This window comes from Protopterus annectens, chromosome 5.part1, assembly GCF_019279795.1.
Source record: "Protopterus annectens isolate FY-2018-M chromosome 5.part1, PAN1.0, whole genome shotgun sequence".
NCBI classification, from domain to species: Eukaryota; Metazoa; Chordata; order Ceratodontiformes; family Protopteridae; genus Protopterus; species Protopterus annectens.
Genome location: NC_056736.1, coordinates 664,885,598 through 664,910,822, shown reverse-complemented (window position 1 = coordinate 664,910,822; position 25,225 = coordinate 664,885,598). Strand labels below are relative to the sequence as shown.

Sequence of the window (25,225 nt, the reverse complement as noted above, 5' to 3'; positions counted from 1 at the left end):
AACATCATCCACAATATCCAGAACAGGAGGGATGGCAAGAAGTCTGTGCTGGGGTAGTAAAAGGAACTCTCAGAGCCTTTTCTTAGAATCTGAGTAATCCTGGCCTTCCCAGTGGAAATGTTCCCTTATGGTATGTAAAGTTTCCCCAAAAGGGTAGTCTTCAGGGGGAGATGCTGAGGGAATACAGTCCTCAGCATCAGAATCTTCATAAGGTGGAAAAGTGTAGTCCTGTTCCTCAGAAGAGAACCAAACAACGAACACAATATCCACCAACAGAATTTATTTAAAACTGAAATAGCTCTCGAGAGCTATTTCAGTTTTAAATAAATTCTGTTGGTGGATATTGTGTTCGTTGTTTGGTTCCTGTTCCTCAGAAGAATCTGAGGAGAGAGAAACCTGTTCAGAGGATGCATAATCCTCCTCATGTCTAGGTCTTTTATCAGGAGGGGGATGGGAACCCCTGATAGGGGTAATCAAATCTTCAGCCATCTTAAGCATCTGTTTCCTAGGCATGGGGCCTTGAACTGTAGACTGATGTACAGTTTTCTTTGGTTTTAAAGGAGTTTTAAGTTTAGCATAAGATTTAATGGTGAGTGCAGTCGGTCTGAAGACACCTTCAGAAACCGCAGGTGTTTCCGTTGCACCGGTGTCTAGTTCTGCTCCGGTGTCAGTAGAAGGCCTAGTAGATTCTGCATGGGAATCCGCAGCTGTCTGGGGTTCCAGCTCTGTGGTCGTCAGGGGCTGCGTAGGCACCTCACTGAAAACCGGAGAACCGGCGACAGGCCCAGCTGAGGCCTTGGTGTCTGGCTTATTCCTAGGCTGCCTGTCCTTATCCTTGTGTTTTTTATGAGTGGAGGTCGTCGGCTGCTCCGACTGCATGATATAATTAAATTTCCTACCAAAGTAATGCCGTGCAAAGTCAAAACGGCGTTTGATAGTTCGTTTATTAAACCTAGCAAAAAAACGACAACCTGTGACGTTGTGGTCTGGGCCTAGGCAAGGAATACAATAGGAATGGAAGTACTTATGAGGCATTTGCTTCCCATAAAAAATGCAATTGTTAACTTTTTCTGACATCGGACTGAGGCAAAAAAATGTTCCCCAACGGGGTACTTAGCTTTATTGAAGACTTTGGACTGAAATTCAAATCGAAAATCTCAGGTGTCGGCCGACCGGCACTTGCGAACTGCTTCTGCTTCGAGCACCGCGCGGCAAGAAAGACGGAAGAAAATGGTGTTGGATGCCTCTTATATACCTCTGGCGCACTGACGTCAGGGAAGAAGCGACAGCAACCGACGCCGGACCAAGACTTTGGAATTTGGGCCGACTGCAGGACCGCCTGACGGCAGGATAACCCAAGTGTGATGACTGCAGCAGGGTAGCACGATGAACATCTGCAATTCCAAAGCAGTGGTGTACCTGGCCTCCTGCCAGCTATGCCCTGCGTTTTACGTAGGGAAGACTGACAGGAGGCTGAGAGATAGGATATATGAACATGTATACAATATTAGAAAGAAAAACAGTTTAAATGCACTGGCTAGGCATTGTAATGAAAACCCCAGCCACAGTTTTTTGTTTAGGGTAATAGATCAAGTCACCCCAATTTTAAAAGGAGGCCCTTACCAACTTCTATTAGAAAAGTGTGAATTATTATGGCAGTTAAGATTAAATTCATACACGGATCCAGGTTTGAATGATATCACTTCACTGTCATGTATTTTACAACTGAAAAGTCTTTTGCGTTAAATTATACTCATTCATTTTTAAGTATTTGGAAAGTGTCAATAGATACAATTTATGAATATTTTTACATATTTTGAATTTTATATGTACAGTACAATTAAATAGGTAGGGTATTTAGAGTGAGGAGCATCCTGAAACTACTTTGGCCAGTAAGCTTTGTTGTTAATCGGACTTTTGTGTATTGTAATTGTAATTGTCATAGGCTGGTTGTCTTGTCAATCTTATTTTAAAAAATGTATTTAATTCTCTTGGTCTGCACAGCTGATTTGTCTGATGAAGTCTACCAAATTAGCAGGGTAGACGAAAAGCGCTTCACTTTCGTTTGGAATAAAGCCTTGTGGATTATTCATTTGTGCATCGGAGCCGTTATTTTATTTCTTTTGCATGTTTCAAAAGTATGGCGTAGGTGGGGCTTAATGGGCACCGGAGTACTACTTCACCTAAGGCGCTTTTTCAGCTAAGGCCTTCCCTGATTTTAACAAGGTAACTTTGGAAACTGGTAGGCCTTTCCTAGGGCCTGCAAATGCAATAAACAATTGGTTTGTTTTCTGAAACTCTTTAGTTCTATGTAGATAGAAACGTAACTGCCTATGAACATCCAATAAATGTACAACATATTCACCCTTATTAGTAAAATTAGGGGAAGAAAACAGGCAAGGTATAGTCTGATTTAATATTTGTTTGAGAAACAACTCTGGGCAAAGAGGAGGGGTTGGTACGCAAAGAGACTCTTGTCTTTATGACAAACCAAATACAGGGGCTGGGAAGATGGTGCCTGAATTTCTGATATCTATCTCGCCGATGTGATATCCACCAAAAGACTTTTCCATGAAAGGAACTTAATCACAAGATGCTGCAGGTTCAAAGGACAGTAGAACAAATCAGACATAGAACCATATTTAGATCCCAAGGAGGAGAGGGATTCTTGTTGGGGGGTGGGGTGGGTTTAACATTTTAAGATGGCTTAAAGTTTGTGAGAAATTAAAAATAAGATGTCTATCCCAATGTGAAAATTTGAAATGGATGCTAACTGTACCTTAACAGTAGATGCTGCAGCTCTCTTATTGAAAAGGTGAGCCAAAAATTCCAGAATGAAGTGAATGGGAGTTGTGATGGGATCCATATCGTGTTGTTGTGCCCAGATTACAAACCTCTTCCATTTGCTCTTATATAGTTTTTGAGTGGATGTCTTATGGGAAGATATTAGAATATGACGGACAGGGGAGGACAGCATAGGTTGTCTGGCAATCAACGGAACTGAAGAACCAAGCTGTCAGCCTGAAGTTGTGAAGGTTGGGATGAAGCATTCCCTGTCGAGTGTAACAGTAGGTCCAGAAAGTGTTCCAGAATCCAGGGCTTCTTCCACAGTGGTCAGAGGCAGGGAAACCAGATTTGTAGAGGCCAATATGAGGCAATGAGGATTACTGTTCTCTCCAATCTGTTGGCTTTCTGAAGGAATTTGGGAATCATCAGAATAGGGGGAAAGGTATACAATAGTCTGGGAGGCCGATTGTGTAGTAAAGCATCCCTCAGAGACTGCCCCGGTTTGGGAATTAGGGTGAAGTAGCTGCTGCATTTGCTGTTTAGGGGAATGGCAAAGAGAATGCAGCAAGGTTGGCCCCATCTGCGGAAAATGTACTCTGTTACATTCTGGTTGAGGGACCGCTCGTGAGGCATGAGGAGGGGTCTTGCTCAACTTGTCCGCTATGATGTTGGACCTCCCTGGAATATGTGCTGCTATCAGAAAGCAGTTGGATGAGATTGTCCACTGCCACACCCTGAGTGTTTCTCGACATAGAGGGTATGATCTGGTTTCTCCTTGTTTATGTACCATACTACCGACATGCTGTCCGACTGAATTGCTACTGTCCCCCAGAGGAAGAACAGTCTGAAATGTCTGCAGTGCTAGAAGTACTGCCCTAATCTCCAGGATGTTTATGTGAAGTTTGGCATCATTTGTGGACCAGGTACCTTGGACAGTCTTCTCTAGAAAATGCCTCACCACCCCATCTGGGAAGCATCCATGGTCACTGTAGCCTGTGGCTGAGGGGTAAAAATGGTCAACTGTATGTCATCTGCTCTGCATGAATCCACACAGAGATCCATTTTGCATATTTTTGTTATGAGAATCTGATGAGTCACTGGGTGACAAATTACTGACCATTGAGAAGCCAGAAGCCACTGCAGAACTTGCATGTGATACCTGGCTAAAGGAGCTAACACAATCGCTCTGGCCATAGATCCTAAGGCATACAGAACATGATATACAGGTACCTTCTTGTTTCTGATTAACCTTGAAGTTTGTCTTCTGATTGTTAAGACTCTGGAAGGATAAAGTTACCCAATCATCTGACTGGCGTCTAACAGTGCTACTATGAACTCTAGAGTTTTGAGTGGGCTCCAGATGAAATTTTTGGAAATTTATGGTTATGCCTAGTTCTGAACAAAGCTGAAGAAAGGAGTCTCTTGCATGAACAAGTAGATGTCTGGTCAGAGCGGAAATGAGCCAGTCATCTAAGTAAGGAAACACCCTAAATCCTCATCTCAGGTGAGCCACAACTACTGCCATACATTTGGTGAACACTCTGGGGGTGGTAGTGAGGCCAAAGGGCAGTGCTCTGAACTGGTAATGACTGGCTCCCAGCCAGAAGCGTGGGTATCCTCTGGTGCATCTGCCCATTTTTATATGGTAGTATGCATCCTGAAGATCTACAGAGCACATCCAATTGTCTTGCTCCAGAAAAGGAAGTATGGACTGCACTGTGACCATTCAGAACTGGCAACGTCAAACTGACTTGGTTCAATCTGCCGAGATCCAAGATTGGTCTCGAGTCTCCTGTTTTCTTTGCAACCAAAAAGAACCTTAAGTAAGTTCCGAACCCTTTCTGATCTCAGGGGAGCTCTTGGATGACTTTTTTCTAGCAGCTTCTGAATTTGAGCAACTGCTTGATCCCTTTAACTGGGTGGAATGTCTGGGATTTTTTTGATTGGAGGGGGTTGTTGAGAAAAGGGTATTTGGCAACCCCTGGATATTATCCTCTGCACCCACACATCGGAAGTTATCTACTGCCAGGCTCTCCAGTGCAGGGATGGTCAACCCCCGACTGCTTCCAGAGATGGACAGTTGGGCCTCCTTTCAGGAGCACTGAAAAGGCTTCCCAAAGAAAGATTGCCAGAACCTTGGTTTTGTGGCCCTCCTCTGCCTTGAGAGCGAGGTCTTTCATTACTGTTTCCTCCTCTGCTTCTGGGGGAAAACTCTCCACGTGTCTTGGTAGGACCCTTGAGACTTCTTGAACAACACTTTTAAGCTGCCTCTCTGACCCTTAGGATAAGGTCTCTGAGGAGTGGAAAAATATATGCCCATGGCAGACAGGGTCTTACCTTGATAGCGTATCTTTGACTTTGGGACCAAAAAGAGATGTGCCATCAAATGGAGTGTTGATGAAAGAAGACTTAAAAGGTTCTGCAAAATCGCAAAGGCGCATCGAGGCATGCCTCCTCATAGACATACCAGAACCTAACTCTCTGCTCATTCCTTTAGCTGCATGTTCGATGAATCTCATGGACAAGCTGACTACCGAATGTAGGGTGGCTAACTGGGAAGCTACTTTCTCCTTAGCTCCCTCAGCTACTGCTTCTTCAAGGGTATGTGAGAGCTCCTTGATCAGATCCCTTTGCAATCTGGTAAAATGCGAAAGGTAATTCAGCAACTGCAAGGCAAATGTCGCTGATGAAAAGACACACTTCCCACACCTATTTATCACCCTGGAATCCTTATTAGGAGGATGGACAGTTGCCGCCATGACCAACCTCTTTTGCCTAGAAAGCCCTATCTGAGGTTATAATTTTATTTTGTCTCTGGGGAACAGGCTCAAAGTCTGGGGTTTCCCATGCCTGCCATGAGATCAAACCTATAAGCTTATCGGTGGTCGGAGTCACCTAGGAGGTAGATGGGCGAGAACCAGTCAGCCAGGTACACAGACTCCTCAGGCAAATGATTGCTGGACTGCCAGACACCCTTCTGTGTCAGAATCTCCAGAATCTCCCCAAAGGAAACATCCTCAGGGGTGACCGTCAGGATCCTTTACGCTCATCAAGCTCAGCGTCTTCTGTGGCTAATTCCTCCATGGAGTCCAAATACTACCTCTTGCATAATCTCTTCCTAGGGTAGGTATCAGAAGAGTCGTGGGTACCCAGGTAGGTGTCCTGGCACCTGTGGTCCCACAGTCCCCGTGGAACCTGGTGATGAGAATAGGTACACAAGGTACCCTGTTGAGATAGCGGATCTGAGGGGGCAGGTGACTTCTTACTTGCAGTGGCAGCTATAGCCCTCTCCAAACACCCAAAAGCTGACTATTCCTGAAAGGATGAGGACTCAGTCTCTGAGAAACCATGCCTCCAGGACGGGCCCCCCCCCCGCCAGTCTAGAAGACTGCTCACTTGGGGATGAAGCCAGTCAAGCTCACCTTCACAGAAGTCCTTAGGTGCATCAACTGCTTTGAAGACCTGGGAGTTGAGCGCACCTGAGGTTTGCTACGACTCTGAGAACTCTCTAGCTCTGAAAAAGCCAATGAGCTCTGAGAAAAAGTCTGATCTGAGGAAAAGGACATCTTCGCATCAGAGCTGAAAGGCACCAGGACTATCGGATCGACAACTCTGAAGCTTGCCCTGAAGTCGGAGGAGGAAAAGTGGGAGCGGACAGTTTAGACAGGCCTGGAACTTTAATGGTCGAGGTCAAGGGGGACTTAGTGATACCCTGCGTCCACAAAATCGTCTTCACATCTGTTCCACATCTTCTTCAGTTAGACTCGTGGTCAAACAGGAAGGAGAGGTGGAAAGGGATCTAGGTCTTGACAGAAAAGGAGATGGCACCCTTGATGGAACCGGGTCATAACAGGAAGAGAACCGAGTCCTCGATAAGGCCAAAATAGGCTTAAAAGAACTGGATGTCGGATCTGACATCAACGGATCCGATCCATCCTTACCAGATAGGATTGGAGCTGAAGAAGTCAGATCCAACAGAGTAAAGGTTGGAGCTGAAGGCTCCGAATGGATCACAGACTTGTCCGAACTGGATGATTTCAAAATTGTAGCTTTCGGCTCCAACAAATCTATTGGCGCCAAAGAGGATCTCTTCTTAGCTTTGTCTGAAGATATAGAGGACAAAAAAGAAGCTGGGCTCGAATGAGCTGATTTAGTCAGAGGCTAAATCAGATTTCTCTACCTCCAGAAACAGCCTCTCCAAAAGCTGAAGGCAACATACCCCTTAAAATTAGCTTTATTTAGCTTAACACACAGCCAGTAGTAGCAGCCCTAGAAGAAGCATCATAACTACATTTAATGGAATTGCAAGCTACCTGTGAAGACCTTCTTAACAGCGACAAGGCAGAAGTGTTTCCCTCAGAAACAGGAAGGTCAGAAATAACCTGGCAATCCTGAGAAAGAAGATCCAAATATATCTGGTCACATGAGTCTGATAATTAACAGCCCAAAAGGCTACGGCAGCTGATGTATAAACCTTTTCACCCAGACTTTCCGCAGTCTTGCTGTCAGGAGGAAGAAGCTTGGCAGAAGGCAGTAATTTAGAAGGCTTGTTGGATGCCACAGAGACCAGAGAAGGGTCAGCAGATGGATGCTTATAAAGGAATATGCAAGTCATCAGGCACTTTATAAAATCAATCAGGTTTTTAGCAGCAGGGGGCTGCAAGTCAGAAGCCTGAGACACAGAAGAAAAAGCATCCAATACAGCAGCCAAAACAGGAGGAACATCAGAAGGGTTAGGAGACTCCATATGAAGGAGCTCATAATACAGTCTCTGAACTTTAGACACTTGGGAACAATCCCATTTAAAGAATTCCATCATCCTGGGGAAACAGTATCCCCAAAGTAAATCTCCTCAAAAGGAGATTCAGAATGAGCAGACTCCTCTTCCTCAGAGTCATAATCCGAGGGGGAAAGAATCTAAGGAGAATAGGCTAGGAATTCCTCATCAGAATCATTTTCTTTCTCAAAGGAATCCTGTTCCCTAGTTCTCTTGAGGAGGGAAGGTGACCAAGGGGTTGCTGGGACTGAGACTCTCTGAGGAGGCTTCAAGGCTATAAGAGCACTGAACAAGCCCTGTGTAGAATTCTGCCATTTACTCTGAGGGTCCTTAGGATTAGGAGAGATATGTTTTGTCTTTTGCTTATTTTTTAAGGGGACATCCACCTTATAAAACTGAGAAGGCTCTGACGTTGGCCTACACTCAATTATTGTAGTCAAGACTTCCTCCCTCACCATTATCTGAGGAACCTCCACGGGCCCTTCGGTGATAATAAGCTGCAGCTCCCCTGAACATCCAAAGTGGATGTCTGCAAAGCCTCTGAGGACATGCAAGAAGCCAGATCCATGCCAGCCTCCAAAGTGGTCGTGAAAGAGAAATCGAACACAAGAACTAGACAATCCTCTGGGCCTTCACCGGCCTCAAGCAAGACATCCAACAGAGGTGGCACAGCCGAAGAGAATCTGACCTGACTTTTTTGGCCTTCTTCTTCGAAGATGGCTGACCATTAGACCAAGTACAATAATGCCTTTCACTAAACGATTTAGATTCTGGTTCTTAAAACAGATGGCTAGGGAAGAAGATGACTACATAAGGTCTTTGGAACAAAGAATCTGTCGCCCACACTGGAATTTACCCTTTTTGGAGGACATGAAACTCCACAACAACACAAATGAAAAAGAAAAGGATAAGCAAAAAACACCAATGGAGCACTTATCTGAAAATGGTTAGGTAAAGCAGCAAACTACTCGAACAATCAGACCAACAATCACAGATGGTGTTCGGACTGGCGGCAGAGAAGTTCTGAGGATGATACATCAAGTCATCACCTTTATTCCCTAAGCCTAGCCCGGGAAGCATACATGTGGCATACAGTGTATCCTTAACATAAAGGCTTTGGTATACTGGCCAGACAAAGGGCCGCACTTGGCAGGGATCCCTCATGTTAAGAATACTGCAACAATGAAATGGAAAGACATCTTTCTTGCCTCCTAGCAGGTTGTCTAGGCTGCCTATGGACAAAAGAAGATCTGATGGACAATTCCTCTGGAACCTGGGTACAGAGGAATAAAGATTTGCTTCAGGTCTTGCATAACTGTACCCTTATCCTGAAGGGTTTTAAATAATTCTGCAGCAGCAGTGCCAAAGACATTCTGGTTGTTTAACTGTGACTCTAAAAGTTTGGGTAAGGTTTGAAGGTACAACCAAGAGTTATCTCCTCATGACAGAACAAGATGCAGCTGCCTTACAGCAGCACATTATAGTGACATTTAATGGAACGGTGAGCCACCTGAAAGGCAGAACTTAGGAGAGAAAGGGAGAACACTTGCAGTCCAAATCAGGCACATCAGCCAAAAAAAAAAAAACTGTGTGAGAAGAGACAGAACATAAATAGTCATGTAGGTCTGATAATTAATGGCCTTAAAGGCCAAAGGAGCAAAAGTATACACTTTTTCCCACCATATAAATCTCCATAACACGTCTGTCCTTGAAAGAAGGTAAAAACTTGGACGATAGTGGTTTGAATGGCTTATATGTAGACAATGCAAAGTACAGTTGTGTACACTTACCATAAATGTAGATGTTCGAGTGTATTCACTGTTGTAGTCATTACATTTGCGTAATCTGCTGGCAGTGTGCCCTCAGTCGGCCTGATTAACAAAGTATTTGGTCCTGCGTCGGTTGCTGTCCCTTCTTTCATGACGTCAGGTCGTCAGGGGTATAAAACATGTAGCCGGCACCATTACATCAGTTTTTCTTGCCCCACATGTCAGGTGCCCCGCAAATGAGGAGCCAAATATTTAAGTAATTAAAAACACAAAAATATACCTCCAAACAAAAGCAAATACACCAAAAAGGCTTTTAAGTACAGTAAAGGAAAGAAGAGGTATAGTACGAGAAAAAAACAGGGGGTTGGAAGGAGGGTAACGAGGACTGCAACAGTGAATACACTCGAATATCTACATTTATGGTAAGTGTACACAACTGTACTATGCTCTTCGAGTTTCACTGTTGCAGTCATTACATTTGGGTAGATTCCCAAAGCTATGGTTGGGAGGATGGATTTACACAGCATTAGGACCAGCTATAAGGCCCTGCAGGACAGCAGAGGCAAAACCAGCTCTGGATTTAGAAAATAAAGGTAAATGGTAATGTTTGGTGAATGTATGAACTGAGCTCCAGGTAGCAGCTTCTAGAATGTCTCTGGTAGGTACACCTCTGAGAAAGGCTGTAGAGGTAGATGCAGCCCTGGTGGAATGAGATCCGATCCCCTGGGGGATAGATTTACCATGGTGCACATAGCAGAAATGAATACAATGGGTTATCCATTTGGAAATAGTCTGCTTTGAAATAGCCTTTCCCTCTGCCCCTGCAGCAAATGCCATCAGTAGTTGCTCAGACTTTCTCTGAGATTTTGTCCTGTTTAAAATCTAAGTTGTCTGTGTACATCCAATGAATGCAGAATCTGTTCCCCCTTGTTCTGTGGTTTGGGAAAAAAAAGTTGGCAAATGAATGGTCTGATTAAGAGCCACACTGGATACCACCTTAGGCATGAAGGATGACTTGGTCCTGAGAGACACCCTGTCCGCATGAAAAATAATGAAAGGCTCCACTGCCATAAGAGCCTGTAATTAGGAAATCCTTCTAGCTGAAGTGACTGCTAAAAGGAAAGCTGTTTTCCAGGAGAGAAATTTTAAGTCTGTAGTAGCAGCTGGCTCAAAAGGAGGGAGAGTGAGTTTTTCCAATACAAAATTGAGGTCCCAGGCAGGGGTTAGAGCTCTCCTGGGTGGTCTTAAGTTTTTGGCCCCTCTGAGATGCTGCTTTAGCAGAGGATGAGAGAAGAGGGGAGGTTCTGTATTGTAATGAGCCGAAATGGCTGAGGCATGGATTTTTATGGAAGAAAAGGAAAGACCCTTGTGAAGCATCTCAGTTAAATATTGTAAAATCTGAGGAATATTGGGCACTGTTGTGCTTATCCCTTGTGATTGATTCCAGGCACATAATATTTCCATTTGTCAGCATAAGATTTTCTAGTACTAGGCCTTCTTGCCTCCAAAATGACATCCATTACAGGTTTGCTCAGGGATGCCAAGGTTGAATTTAGATGATTAGCCACGCTGCAAGATTCAAAGTGTGGAGCTGAGTGTGCAGAATTTGGTTGTTCTGCTGAGACAGTAAGTAAGGTGTCTAAGGTAGGTGCCACAGTGGAAGGTGTGACACATTGCGCAGGAATGGGTACCAGTGTTGGCGAGGCCAGTCTGGAGCAATCAAAATCATTTTTGGTTTGTCCTGTTTGACTTTTAGTAGAACTATGGAGAGCAGGGGCAGAGGGGAAGGCATAGACTGATAGGTTTTCCACTTTCCAGGCTTTTTTGTGATGAGTTCTTGTGCAAAACATGTCCAACTGATAGTTCTGAGGTGAGGCAAAAAGATCTGTGTCTAGACTCCCCCATTTGCATGCCAACATATTGAAAATCCGTGGTTCCAGTTTCCATTTGTGTGGGTCCATGAGATTTCTGCTTAGTCCGTCTGCCAGAGTATTGAGCTTTCCTAGCAGGAATTGAGCTTGTATTTGTATTTGGTAGTTCAAGGCCGTGTTCCACAATGCCATGGCTAGTCTGCAAAGGGGATAGGAGTGTGTAGACCCCTGCTTGTTTATGTACCACATGACTGTGGTGTTGTCTGTCTTTATCATTAATTGTCTTGGATGAAGGTAGTCCTTGAAGGCTGTCAGTGCACTCTGTACAGCTAGCATCTCTTTTTGATTGATATGAAGGTGCATTTGATTTGAGCTCCATTTGCCCTGAATGCACTTCCCTGCCAGATGAGCAGCCCAAGCATAGTCTGATGCGTCTGTAGTTAGGGTTTGGGCGGAAGGGGGTGGAGCGAATGGCAGTCCCTTGTTTTGTTGGCAGGCCTCTGCCCACCACAGGAACTCTAGCTGCAGGCAAGGTATAATAGGAATTACTGTTTTCAGGCTGTGACAATGTTGACTCCGTAAGCTTTTTAAGTACCACTGAAGTTTCCTCATATGCAGTCTTGCATATGGAATTAGAAGAATGCAGGAGGCCATGAACCCAAAGGCTTGCAGAATTTGTCTTGCAGATAGCAGGGTTTTTGTGGCCACCTGTTTGAAGTAAGTCACCAAATTAATTTGCTTTTCTGGTGTAAGGTAAGCCATCTGGGCAGTTGTATTCAAGTTTGCACCCAGGAATAATTTTTTGAGAGGGTACCAGTTGTGATTTATTTTTGTTTATGGTGTACCCTAGACAAGTTAGAACCTTTTTTTTACAAACGCCAGATGTTTTTGAAGAATGTCCCTGTTTTCTGCCTGAATTAGACAATCGTCCAAGTATGGATACATTTGAATATTTCTTTGCCTGCAAAATGCAATTACTGGAGCCAGGCAGTTTGTGAAGACCCTGGGCGCAGTAGATAAGCCAAAGAGCAGTGCAGAAAACTGGTAATGCAAATAGCCTGCTTTGAAGCGGAGGTATCTTCTGCAAGATTCCCTGATTGGGATATGCAGGTAAGCCTCTTTTAAGTCTAGAGTTAATAACCAGGCATCTTTGCCTAGCATAGGAAGTAATTGTTGAAGAGTCAGCATTGTGAATTTTGGAATGTCCAGAAATGTGTTTAGAGTAGATAAGTCCAGAACTGGACACCATGATTTGTCTTTTCTGGGTACCAGGAAAAGTCTTGAATAGAAACCTTGTCCCTTTTCCTGTTCTGGGACTGGATGAATAGCTCCCATGTTCATGAGAGAGAGTACTTGTTTCTGGGCCTCTGCCCCCTGATTTGGGGGCAGATCTGGCCATCCATTTGGGATTGGCAACGTGTGGAAATGAAATCTGTATCCCTGGGATACTATATTTAAAATCCATTTGTCCTGGGTTATAAGTTGCCAGTTTCTTACATGAAGTGCCAGTTTTCCGCCCAAAGGGGAGGCTGAAAGGTAAGTGCTTGGTAAGTGTAGAGGGAAGTCATGGAGACTGCTTACCATAGGGAGGTGCCTTGTTGCTTCCAGATTTGGAGGAGGAGGCACCCCATTGTTTTGTTCTAAAAGTCCCTTGTGACTGAAACCTGGAGCCTTTGGAATGTCTGGGTTTGACTTGAGTGGCTCTCGAAGGAAATGGAAAGGATCAGTTCTTAGTAGGCCAGTGCCTACTAAATCTTGGAGGTTGCACTTGTAAGAAATCTTTCACAGTTTGCATAGATTTAGCTTTATCTTCCATCTTTTTTAAAACTTCTTCAGCCTTATTACCAAAGAGACAGTCTTGTTGTAAAGGAGCATCCAACAATTTTGCTTTAACATGATCAGGCAGAGTTTGCTCTTTGAACCAAGCATGCCTTCTTAGCCAGTTACAGCAGCCCTGCATGAGGCCTCCAAAGAATCAAAACCACATTGCAAAGTATGTTTTCCAACTTGTTCAGCTGAATGCAATAAATCCTGTAAATCTTTATTTTCCACACAGTCAGAAATTAACATCAATTTCTGTTTAAGCAGTCCCATGATATGCTGCTGGTATTTAAGCATATGAAATTAACAGTTTAAAGCCCTGATTGCCAAGGTTGCAGAAGTGTAAACCTTCTTACCCCATCTATCCAGCACCCTGAAATCTCTATCAGAAGGGGAAGGATTTTTAGCAGTAGAGGCCTTAATGCCCTTGGGACCCAGAAAAATGGTTTCAGGATCTGCAATAGGATTTTTGAAAAGGAATTTGTGGGAGTCAGGAACCCTGTAGTATCTGTCAGGCTTACAAGGAGCCGGAGGCAGAGAATCAGGAGCCATACTATTTTCTGTAAATACATCATCAACAATGTCTAGGACAGGAGGTATAGCCAAAGGACTATGTTGAGGAAGAAGAAGAAAATCCCTAAGTCTCTTTTTAGATTCAGAGAAATCCTGACTTTCCCAGTGGAAATGTTCCCGTAAGGTATGTAGTTTCCCCAGAAGAAAAATCCTCAGGGGGTGAAGTAGAAGGAATGGAATCTTCTGCATCAGAGTCCTCATAAGTAGGTATAGACAAATCCTGTTCATTAGAGGAGTCAGAAGAAATAGAATCCTGTTCAGAAGAGTCATAATCAGTGTCTTGCCTAGGCCTCTTAGAAAGGGGGGGGGGGGTCTACCCCTGATCAGAGTAATTAAATCTTCAGCCATTTTGATCATTTGTTTTTTAGGCATATGGGCCTGCATATGTGGCCCAGGCATAATTTTTTTTTTAGATATAAATTTAGATTTTGGCCTTAGTTTTGAAGATGGCGTCGGTCTAATATACGAATCTGTAGGCCTGAAAACACCCACAGAAGCCAGTGCCTGCACAGCGGCTCCGGACCCATCTAAGGTAGAGACATCCGCGGGTTCCATAATTGAAGCATATCGCGGCATACCAGACTCCGAATAGGTCTCAGTAGAGGCCTGCGAATCAGAAGTAGCGGGTATCAGGGGCTGCAAAAGCACCTCACTGAGTACCGGTGAACTGGCGATTGGCTTAGGAGAAGCGTCGTCATCAGTATTGGACTTCGACGGTCTGTCTCTGTCTTTTTCTTTGTGTTTTTTAGGTATTCCAGTAGTCGGATTGCTAACCAACGACATTTCTGGATAATTAAAGCGTGAACCAAAATATTTAGAAGCAAATATATACCAACGTTTAATAGTGCGTTGATTAAATTTAGCACTCACAAAGTCAGTGTGCCAAACAGTCACAGCCCTTAAGGCTAAACAACATACCTGACACACTTGTAATAGGTGACTCTATAGTCAGACACACTGACATCCCGCTCACCAGGCTGAACAAGGAAAAGGTCACAGTAAGCTGCCTGTCGGGCGCTAGAATCCGCCACATAACACAAGCACTCAGGTCACTCCAAAGCAGGTACAAATATGACTCAGTCATTGTCCATGCTGGTGTGAATGACTTGAGACGTACCTCCCTGGACTACATGAAAAGAGACATAGAGGTGCTCTCTGATTATGTAGCCCAGGCCGGTATGACCCTGACCTTGAGCAGCATCTTACCCTCACCAAGAATGATGCCACAGTACAAAGACAAAATGATCAATTTTAACAACTGGCTTAAGTATTGGTGTCATTCTAAGGGGATCCAATGTCTGTCTGCTTGGGATGACATGCTCGACAAGCCACGCTGCTTGCAAGGGCGGCTTGCACCTGTCACCCCTGGGCTTTCGGATATTGGCAAAGGCTCTTGCCACCCCCATAGTGCCTTTTTTAGGCAAGGCTCAAAAGACAAACCCACCTCCCTAAAAAACATAAGTAAAAAGAAACTAAGGGTAATGCTGCTCAACGCCAGAAGTCTAAACCTCAAGATGCACGCTCTCGAAGCCCTCCTCAGTATGGAGAACATTGATGTCTGTGCAGTGACAGAAACCTGGTTCAAGGCTCCAGAGAGCACCCCAGCACTACCAGGTTATAACTCATATCATGCTTTTCAGCCCCAGAACTTGGACCAAACCACAAAAGGAGGGGGAGTATCCATATTCATTAAGGATACCCCACCTCCAGGTTAGTGGCAATGCACGAAGCATCGGAGACCATCCATGTGCAACTAACAGTGGGCAAAACCGCCCTCCAGTTTGTAGCATGCTACAGACCACCCTCTCAAACTCAGGAACCCCACTCGGCCTTCCTAAAGACACTGGAGAATATGAAGGTCTCTCCAAACACCATCATATTGGGGGACTTCAACTACCCAAACATAGACTGGGAGCATTACTCAAGCCCCAATACCCTAGCCCAAAGGTTCCTAGAATTCATAAACTCAAATGCTATGGAACAACTAGTCACCTCTCCCACAAGAGGGGAAAACATATTAGACCTGATCATCACAAACATGGGGACACAATGCTCCATACCTGAAGTATACCCCTCGTTGGTAAGATCGGACCATAAATTAATCTCCCTGGAAATCCACATCCCGCCCCCACCCCCAGCACAGAAGACCACAGTGAAGAACTTCTCAAAAGCTGACTTCACACTTCTTAAGACCGAAATGGAATCCTTCAAGGCCCCCGAGCCAATGGAAACCACAGCCCACTCTGCTGAATCCTTTATAAACGCATTCTATGGACACCTACAGGAAAGCATGGATCATGCAATCCCAAATAAAACCAAGACCCATTCCCCCAAAGGCAGGCATCCTGTCTGGTGGATCCCAGCCCATTAATAAGCTATACACCAGAAGGAGGAAGCTACTACATGATAGAGCAAAATCCATAAAAGGGAAGGCATCTCTGATCAGTACTAGCAAAAAAACTACGATCACTAATAAAATCATCCAAGGCCAACTTTGAGAGAAAAATTGCACAAGACACTAAAGATAATCACAAGGCTTTCATTAGTTATGTTAGAAACCTGAGTGGAAACTCCCAGATAAGCTCAGAGTTAGTCCAAAATGACAAAAAATACACTGAACCCACAGACATTGCCAACATACTAGCAGACAGGTTCAGTGTAAATTTTTCTCCCCCCAAAGGGACAAATATCTATCCAAGCAGAGTGTTGCCTCCCTGACATCTCAGATGCCCAGGTGAGAGCCGCCCTCTCCAAAGCTAAAAACACAGCATCAATGGGACCAGACGGTGTCCCGGGTTGCATGCTACATGAACTCCAAGAAGAGCTAAACCCACACAGAAGGCAGCTGTTTAATCTCAGCCTTACTACAGGATATGTACCCAAAGAATGGCGTACAGCAACAGTGGTCCCACTCCACAAAGGAGTTGCTTCTACGAACCCTGGAAATTACCGCCCCATAAGCTTGACGAGCCTGGTCTGCAAAGCTATGGAGAGAATCATTATGGAACTCATTAACAAAGACATTGGGGACCTACAGATACTGGATCCTACCAATTCGGCTTTGTTAAGGGCAGATCCTGCCTCTTGAACCTGGTCGACTTCTTTGAAACAGTCATCAAGGCCATTGATGAGGATAAGGTAGTTCACACAGCCTACCTTGACCTTGCAAAAGCCTTCGACACAATACCCCACTCGGGCATCATAGACAAGCTCTCCAGCTTAAATATAAACCCCTATGTCATAAGATGGGTTGCAAACTGGCTCAAGGACAGAACCCACAAGGTCAGAACTGTTGGAGCCATGTCAGACTCTAAATCAGTCACAAGTGGCGTCCCACAGGGCTCGGTCCTGGGACCTCTCTTGTTCGGTATTTATTTTTCTGAGGTACAGACTAACATGGGAGGATTGTGGCTGACCAAGTTCGCAGATGACTGCAAACTGGGCGCCATAACTGATTCTCCAGCGGACACGAGCATCCTTCAAAAGGGTCTCATAGAAACAGAAAACTGGTGCCAGAGCCATGGCCTTAAACGAAACGCCAAAAAGTGTATAGTCATACCCTTTGAGAAAAACAAAGTGCCCACAAATTACCACATAGGTGGTAATCCATTAAGTACGGAATAAGTAATTAGGGACCTAGGGACCCAAGTTGACAGTAACCTCTCATTTGACACTCACATTGCCAAAGTGGTTAGAAAGACCTTCTATATTGCCCACCTTATCATGAAGGGATTCACATCTAGATCGGGAGAGGTCATTGTGCCCCTTTACTCTTCCCTCATCAGGCCCATAATTGAGTACAATGCCCTATTTGGGATGTACCTTACCCGACACCTGCAGCAATTGGAAAGACCCCAAAAGTACCTCACCAAGAGGATCAAGGGACTCAAACATATGCCATATGCTGCCGGGCTAAAGAAACTCCAGTTCTACTCAGTAGCATACCGCCTACTCAGAGGCGATCTATGCCTGGCGTACAAGGCTATGTCCAACCCGGAATTAATGGACATGCTCCACCTCAGAAAATCCAAATCCACCAGAGCTACGCGAGCGAGAGATTTGAACCTCAGCACAGAAATAAATAGGACATGCTGGAGGGACAGATTCATAACCCAGAGGCTCCCTTCACTCTGGAATAAAATCCCAGTCCATGTTAGGCAGAGCCCCTCACTGACTCTCTTCAAGAGAAATCTTGATGAGTGGATGGGAGATCGTAGGTTTACCCTGGGGGTCACTTCTGTGTCACTGTTAGACAGAGGTACAGTAAACTAAACCTTAAAATGGGCACAGTATACTCATTCCAAGGGGTGGCGAAAGCCAAACACACTCTGGCTAAGCTTATAAATGTCCTAGGGCAGATAGCCTAGTATGAACCTATGAACAAAACAGACAGCAAGGCACGTTGTGATCAGGGCCTAGGCAAGGAATACAGTACAAATGAAAATCCTTATGAGATATTTGCTTCCCACAAGTAATGCAATTATTAACTTTTACTGACATCGGTAAGAAGCAAGAAAAAGTTTCCCCAATGGGGTACTTAACTTTTTAGTAGAAGACTTTGGTTCTAAAACACGAAAAGGAAAATTTCAGGAGTCGGCCGACTGGTACTTGCGAACTGCTTCTGCTTTGGACACCGTGCGGCAAGAAAGACTGATGTAATGGCGTTGGCTGCAATTTTTATACCCCTGACAGCCTGACAGGGACAGCAACCGACGCAGGACCCAAGACTTTGTTAATCAGGCTGACTGAGGGCAACCTGCCAGCAGATTACCCAACTGCAATGACTGCAACAGTGAAACACGAAGAACATCAGCAGAATCAGATTAAGGACTTTTATACAGGGACTTTACACAATCTGACTTCTTGAAGGCAGGAAGTTGAGCATTAAGAGCCTAAGAGGTTATTGCAAATGTATCCAAAAAAGCAGCTCAAACACAAAGGAATGCAGAAGATCTAGGCAAGTCCATCTGCAAGGGTTCATAGTATCTCTTTTGAATGTCAGAATCCCAAGAACAGTCTCACTTAAAGCCTTCCATCATATGGATCACTGTATCCCCAAAAGAAAATTCCTCAAAAGAAGAATCAGGGGACAGTGAATCTTCAGACTCCTGGCAAGAGGAGAATAAATCTGGGAGGAATATGCCACAGGTTCTTCGCCAGAATCCAACTCTTCATCAGAAGAATCAAAATCCCAAGGCCTCTTAGAAGAATCAGAAGACCAGGGAATGGAAACGGGGTCAGAATCATTGTGGGGATTTCAGGGCCATAAGATCATTAAACAGACCCTAAGTAAAGTCTTGCCTCTCTTAGTGAGGATCCTTAGTTATAGAATTCACATATTTGGGTTTCTGTTTCTTTTTTAAAGAAACATATGCTTTTAACAAATCTAGAAATGTCATACCCCTGCTTAGATTTGATGTGGGTACCAGGCACCTCTTCCCTAACTAATATTTGGGGAATCCCCCTAGGCCCCTTGGATATAATCAGTCATGGTTCCTCTTCTACATCTGTAGCAGACGTATGCACAGCTTTGGCGGATGTGCAGGTAGACAGCTCGGTGTCCACGTCTGGGTTGTGGCAGAGGGAACTGGTGTCAGTACTGGGCTGTCTTCAGGTTCTCAGTAGCTCAAGTTTAAGATTTTGAAAAGCAGAATCCTGAGAAGAAAGGTGGACCTGTGTTACTGACCTTAACATTTTGTTCTGTGTAACAGATAATTTTTGAGTATTGTAAGAAGAATGCAGAACGAGCAAAGGCAAAATACACTCAAGTTACGGAAACAGAACATTTTTGACAATGGCAGTCCCAGACATGGGTGAAAGACATGTGGTTCTGTAACAGTTTTAGTTGTATCAAAATGTCTTATCTGTGCAAGTGTTAAGGGACAGTGAAGACTTGAGTGTCATTCCTAGGTACTTCTGCTCTGAGACATTGAGAATTGTGTTGCCTTGGATGGCCTTCAATAGAAGAGGGGGTGAAGTCACTTTGAGTAATTTCAAACCCGTTACACTGGATTTCAACCCCACTGGTCATATAAACGCTGAACACAAATTCCAGAACCTAAGTCTGGTAGCAATGGTGTGTATAACAACATCATGGTGTGTGAATGTATTCCTGGAACACGCAAGTAAGATAGTAGAGAGGTGGCAGGAAAAGGGCAACAAATTAGCACAAAATAGTCAAGTGCTGTGAAAGGACTGCTAGGGGAAAGAATAATAGCAAGGGTAGGTGCAAGGTAAAAGGTGTTAAAAAGTGGATTTAGGAAGACTGGTAAGGGGGACTAAGTAAGTACCGACGGGAAAACTGCATCAAATCAGAAAAAAGAATGGTGAGTGATAACATCAAGTATGATACCAGGAGATGGGACACAGGCTGAATCACTCATTTCAATAATAGTCCAAGGTGGCAAAGCAGTAAATATCCTAAGAGACTAGGGCACTCCACAAAGTGGGAAATGCCCATGTCATTAAGTTCAAAACCCAGTGGAGTAAGAGCATGTGAGAGATGAAGAAACAGGGAATCTCAAAGTCCAATGAATTAAGACAGACTCTGCAGGCACGGCTCTGGGATAGCAGGGATCAATGTAACACCAAGAGACACTCAAAGGAGCTCTATTGGTGCTGCCAGCTCCATCAAAAGGTAGACCTTTGTTGCACACTCTGGACAGAGCAGACAGGATCTATACAGAATGGTCAGCTATCTAGGATCAGCACTCCTGCAACAGCCTGTAATCATCCTCGATGATGGGAACAGTCATTCATTCAACTTCTGTTGAAGTCTTGATGTCAAAATACCCCAGGGCCACGCAACCTGCTGGTGTTGACAACTGAAGAAAAATGTTAAAAGTTAAGTTGCTATCTCGTCCACAAGAAAAAAAGGACACAAATAAAGGCACATCTGTCTTACTTTATATCATGTGTAGTCCAAAGGCACTGAAGCCCACTAGTAGTATCAAACAGTGCAGTGATGTGTCCAGAATGGTTAAGTTTTAAGCTTGCTTGTTACTTCAGTACAAAAAGCAGAGTGGAATTTATCTTTAAAAATGCATACATTTCCAAAATACCCAATTTATGATGGATACGGACAATCAGGGATGTGATATTGCACAATAAGTGTATTTCATTGCTAGTTGGATCCCTATGTCATGTTCTTTGTACCAGTCCACCTAAGCAAGGCTATATCTAACCACAACACACCCACCAATCTTCTTTTATTATTTCTAGGCACTGTAACATACTGAAATAATTTGCTTTTAACTTTCAGTACTGTACTTAATTATTTCTGTTTTTAAATGTCTCTAAATTAGCATTATACTGTGCGGCGCTTTTCTCTCCAGACCTATGCTGAAAAAGGGCATCTATCATTCTCAGTTGAATCATCCCAGTAAACAAATGCTAATAAATAAATATATCATAGTTATGGATGAAGAAAGGTAAGATACCTACAATGGTCTGTCATTGTAACTGAACTGTCAAGAGGACTGCGACACACTAAAATGTATGCAGATATTTTTATTTCTTCTTGTAAAAGTACAAATCCAACATCAGCAATAATTTTAGGGATATAAAATCAAGACAGACGGGGAAGGTTTTGGTCAGAAAAAAATACACATTTTTCAAACAATACAATGTAAAGAAACCAACAGTTAAAACAGATAGATTCATTACCTTCCACAGTGAACTACCACAGCAACAAGGTCATACATTCTGTCGGGGTTGGTGGCATCACCTGACGTGTTGAAAAGTCGAAGTTCTAATGGAAAGACTACCCTGTAAGACAGCTTTGTATATCGATGTAGCTGATCCATATATTTAAATCTCTTTAGATGAAGGGCTAAAATCATAGGTAGCTTTTTTACTTTCATCCTGCAAAAATGAAGATAAATTTGTTAAATGAATGTAATACAAGCAGAATTTTTTTTTCACCAGGGATGCTTTTGCATGAAAGATGTTCCTTTATCATTATTAACATTTTGTAACAGATCCTATAGTTCAAAGTACTACACAACAAGTATGCACTCCTCATAAATCCTGGTGCTCATGTATAGTCTTCATTTACCATTTAATTTTCACTTCTGATACAAAACAAGCAATAAGAACAAAAATGTTTGAGTATGTGGTGCTACACTGAAATACCTTATACTAATCTACCATGCCAATGATTTTCAACAATTTCTGATCCTAGTTCTTTATTTTTACTGATAAATTATGGACATTATTTTCTTTAAATTTATTTATTCTCAATGGCAAGTTAGGTATATTTGTTAAAAATAAAGAATTAACTGAACAGTATGTTCTAGGAAGAGATTTAGATTCCTAAGTCACGGCAAGAAGTTACGACTCTACATAAAGAGACTCGAGGACTGTAAATAGAGTTAGAAAAGAATAAGAATGCCACACAAAATCTTGATGCAGGTAACATTAAGACAAAATTGTCCAATTTTCATAATTTTCTGTTCTTAGCCTTACTCACTCAGTATTCATATGTCTGTAGATGACTGAAGGAGGAGGCAAGTGAGCAACACACTGCATCAATCTACTAAAAATGTTTCATGAGGCAAACTCTGGCTAGGCTTGTAAATGCCCTAGGGCAGATAGCCTAGTATGAACCTATGAACCTAAGTGCAGTACCTAGCATGCATACCCAAGGCAGCATGTCACTCGAAGCTGTGCTGTACAACAAATGTCAGTAATGGACAGCAAAAATTAATATACAAGGCACCCACTGGCCTTGGGTAAATTTAAAATGAATCATTTTCATCTGTGAATCTATGACAATGACAGAAATGGGAAACAATCTCAAGGGATGTAATATTCACTGCCTGACCTAAGACATACGAATCAGAGGGAAGCAAAGTGGTTCACCTTTTCGATTTCTTGCTTTAGTCTATAAAAATGTGAAATAAATAACTGTGGGGGATGAATTTCTATAATGTGGAAATTAAAAACAACTTATGGAAAAATCTGATGTACACTAACTGATAATGACAGAGAAACACTTTTTCATAATGGCCCAATGAAATGGAAGCAAGACATCCTTCTCATTCAATATTGACCATGGGTTTACTTGAACCAGTTTAAAGCTGCAGCTTTCTACATTTCATTAAAAAGAATAAATGTGTTCACTTAAAATTTTAAAACAATTTCTAGCTTCTAAAAATGTACTGACTTGTATGCTTTGATGTTAAAAGATTAAAGATAACTTATTACTTCATTTGTTTGGTCAAAGTATGATAAATAATTAGAAAAAGATAATTTGTAGAGAAGGATATGGATTTACTCACTACAGTACTATCCCTTTTCCAAGCTAAAGTTTATGATGTCCTGTAATGGCTACATTGCCTCCCCTATAAAAATTTATTCCTAGGCTGTTTAACAACATGCAAGGTTTGTGGCAATGAAAATGCACATACTTTAATAGTATAATTATTTTATCCAACTGTGAACAGACGATTAAAAATACTAAAACAATTCCATTCTGCTTTATTCTACAAAATGTACCATAGCAATGGACTATAAGGTATAATAAGCTTAACTCTACCATGTATTCTTTACTAGTAATGCTAGCATTGGTAAAGTTTTATACTATCACTCACCAGATGACTCTAGGGAAAAAAAATCACTAAAAACATTTTTGTGATACCACGATGGGCAAATATTTAACGGAGTATAAATAAATAAATTAAAAAATCCTTTTTTGATTGGCAATTTCCTTGGAAACTATTGGTTCAAATTACTGATTTTTAACATGTTTCATAATCTTTGTCTCTCTCATTTAAGGGGTTTCTTTACCTACTGTTTATAATACCTAAAACTCATTTGGGAAAAATTACTTATTGCAAGCTACAGAATGCTGCACAACTTACTTGAGCTTTAATTTTAGCCAGGTTATCTAATAGCAAAATTACAGCACCTTTTGATTTGCTTGTTGTCTCATAAGTGTATATTTTTTATGTTATCTCAATCACTCACTGGCAATGTTATGCATTTATAACCTTGCTCTTCCTTTTTTTAATTAAGTGTCTTCTGAGTATAAACAACTGCAAAAATGCATTGTGCTACTATGTAGCAAAGCAACAAAATAAAATTTGAAAAAGAAGGACGACAGGCTCAAGCTTGAAACTAGTCTTACAGGTGCCGATAATGCTAATGAAGTCCAAACAAAGACTTCTGAATACCCCCCAAAAATAAATAAAAATAAAGACAGACTTTCACTCTCTTCACTGTGGGCAGTTCTATAACAAGGGTATGGACCTCCACTACCCTTCAGGTGAAAGTGAAAAGTCAAAAGAACCATGGTCTCTGGGGGACAGAATTTTAGTCCGCAATCTGCTACTGGTTTGAACTGTCTGAGCATCACCTTACTGGAAGACGAATAAACGTTATGTACTTACCATAACGACAGCCCAGTGTTTGTTATCCTATTACTCTAATAAGTCTCGCCATATCAACCACTGCAGGTTGTTGTATACACCTTTTTAAATTTATCCCTGATTAGTTTCCATTTTTGGTTCAGTTCATGTAAATATATCATTTTTAGGTAACAAACTCAGTCTGAGGTATTCAGAGTTGATGAACAGCGGGATTATGGGTACAAGAGGAGTCAGAGCCTTGAAGCTACACGTTTGGAGGTCCCACAGCTGGTTCAGAGTTGGATAAGAGCTCCATCGGATGAATCAGACAAAATGGGCATCAGATGCAATGTTATTTCAACAATGCCTACAACTAATTTCTCCTACACTTCATAAACACTGTACGTGGGCCTCTCCTGAAAGCAGGTCATAGACCTAGTGGTGAATAAAATTATTTCAAGATCCATACAAATGTAACAGGAAGTGACTGATACTTTTGTCAAAAGCATTTAAGCTTACAGCCGAACCAGAGAGACATTCACTATTCCACTGAATGATTAAATAAAGTAGAAACATAACTTAATAGAAAAGTATTGTAATTCAGGAAGTAAAAGGCAGTCTGTTATCTTCTCTGAATGACAAGTGAAGTGTGGCAACATATGGTCAAATCCGCAAGGTGGCTTCTGCACTGTGTACTAGACTTAGGGCAGTGAGCACCACAGCAGCTACATTCACACTCGATTCATAAACAGATCTGCGTGCTCAATAGTACAAAAAAAGGAATCTGTGCAAAAACAGACAGAACTGGCACAGCGAGAAGCAGCTCAATGCACTGTTCATCTCAACAATATGCTAACCTGCTAACCACCAGAAGGAGCATACAGATAATGAGGATTGTGGGGTTTTCTACAAGCCCGTGTCTTTTATTAAGGTACTACAGTGAAGACATGTGACAAGTATGGTTTCCTGAGGACAGTGGAATCAATGACAAGCATCAGTTTATTATGTTAAAGCTGAGTGAAATAGCTGTAGAGGCTGCAAAACGTACTCAATCAAGTAGCTCTGTGACAATATTATTGAGCTACCATATGTGAACTGACCTCTTGTAGATTACACAAATGCTAACCAGGATGTTACAGAAATCAGCAAATAAACCAAACCAACTATGGTAAAATACACATTATACAACGACCCCGCATTAATATTCAAAAACGTGCACGCTGACTGGTCAGCGTGCACGTTGTAAATCCGAGTTATAGTAATGGAAAAAGGTCCGGT

At 42.7% G+C, this 25,225-nt stretch overlaps 1 protein-coding gene across 1 annotated transcript in view; it reads right to left on the bottom strand.

Moving 5' to 3' along the window:
* The window catches only part of LOC122803252 (ubiquitin carboxyl-terminal hydrolase 12-like), a gene marked incomplete at its 3' end in the record, with an annotated part of 535,227 nt that overhangs the window by 119,949 nt on the left and 390,053 nt on the right, over positions 1-25,225 (bottom strand). Inside the window, 1 exon segment of the mRNA XM_044072845.1 lies at positions 21,264-21,461. Coding sequence (XP_043928780.1) covers positions 21,264-21,461 — 198 coding nt within the window.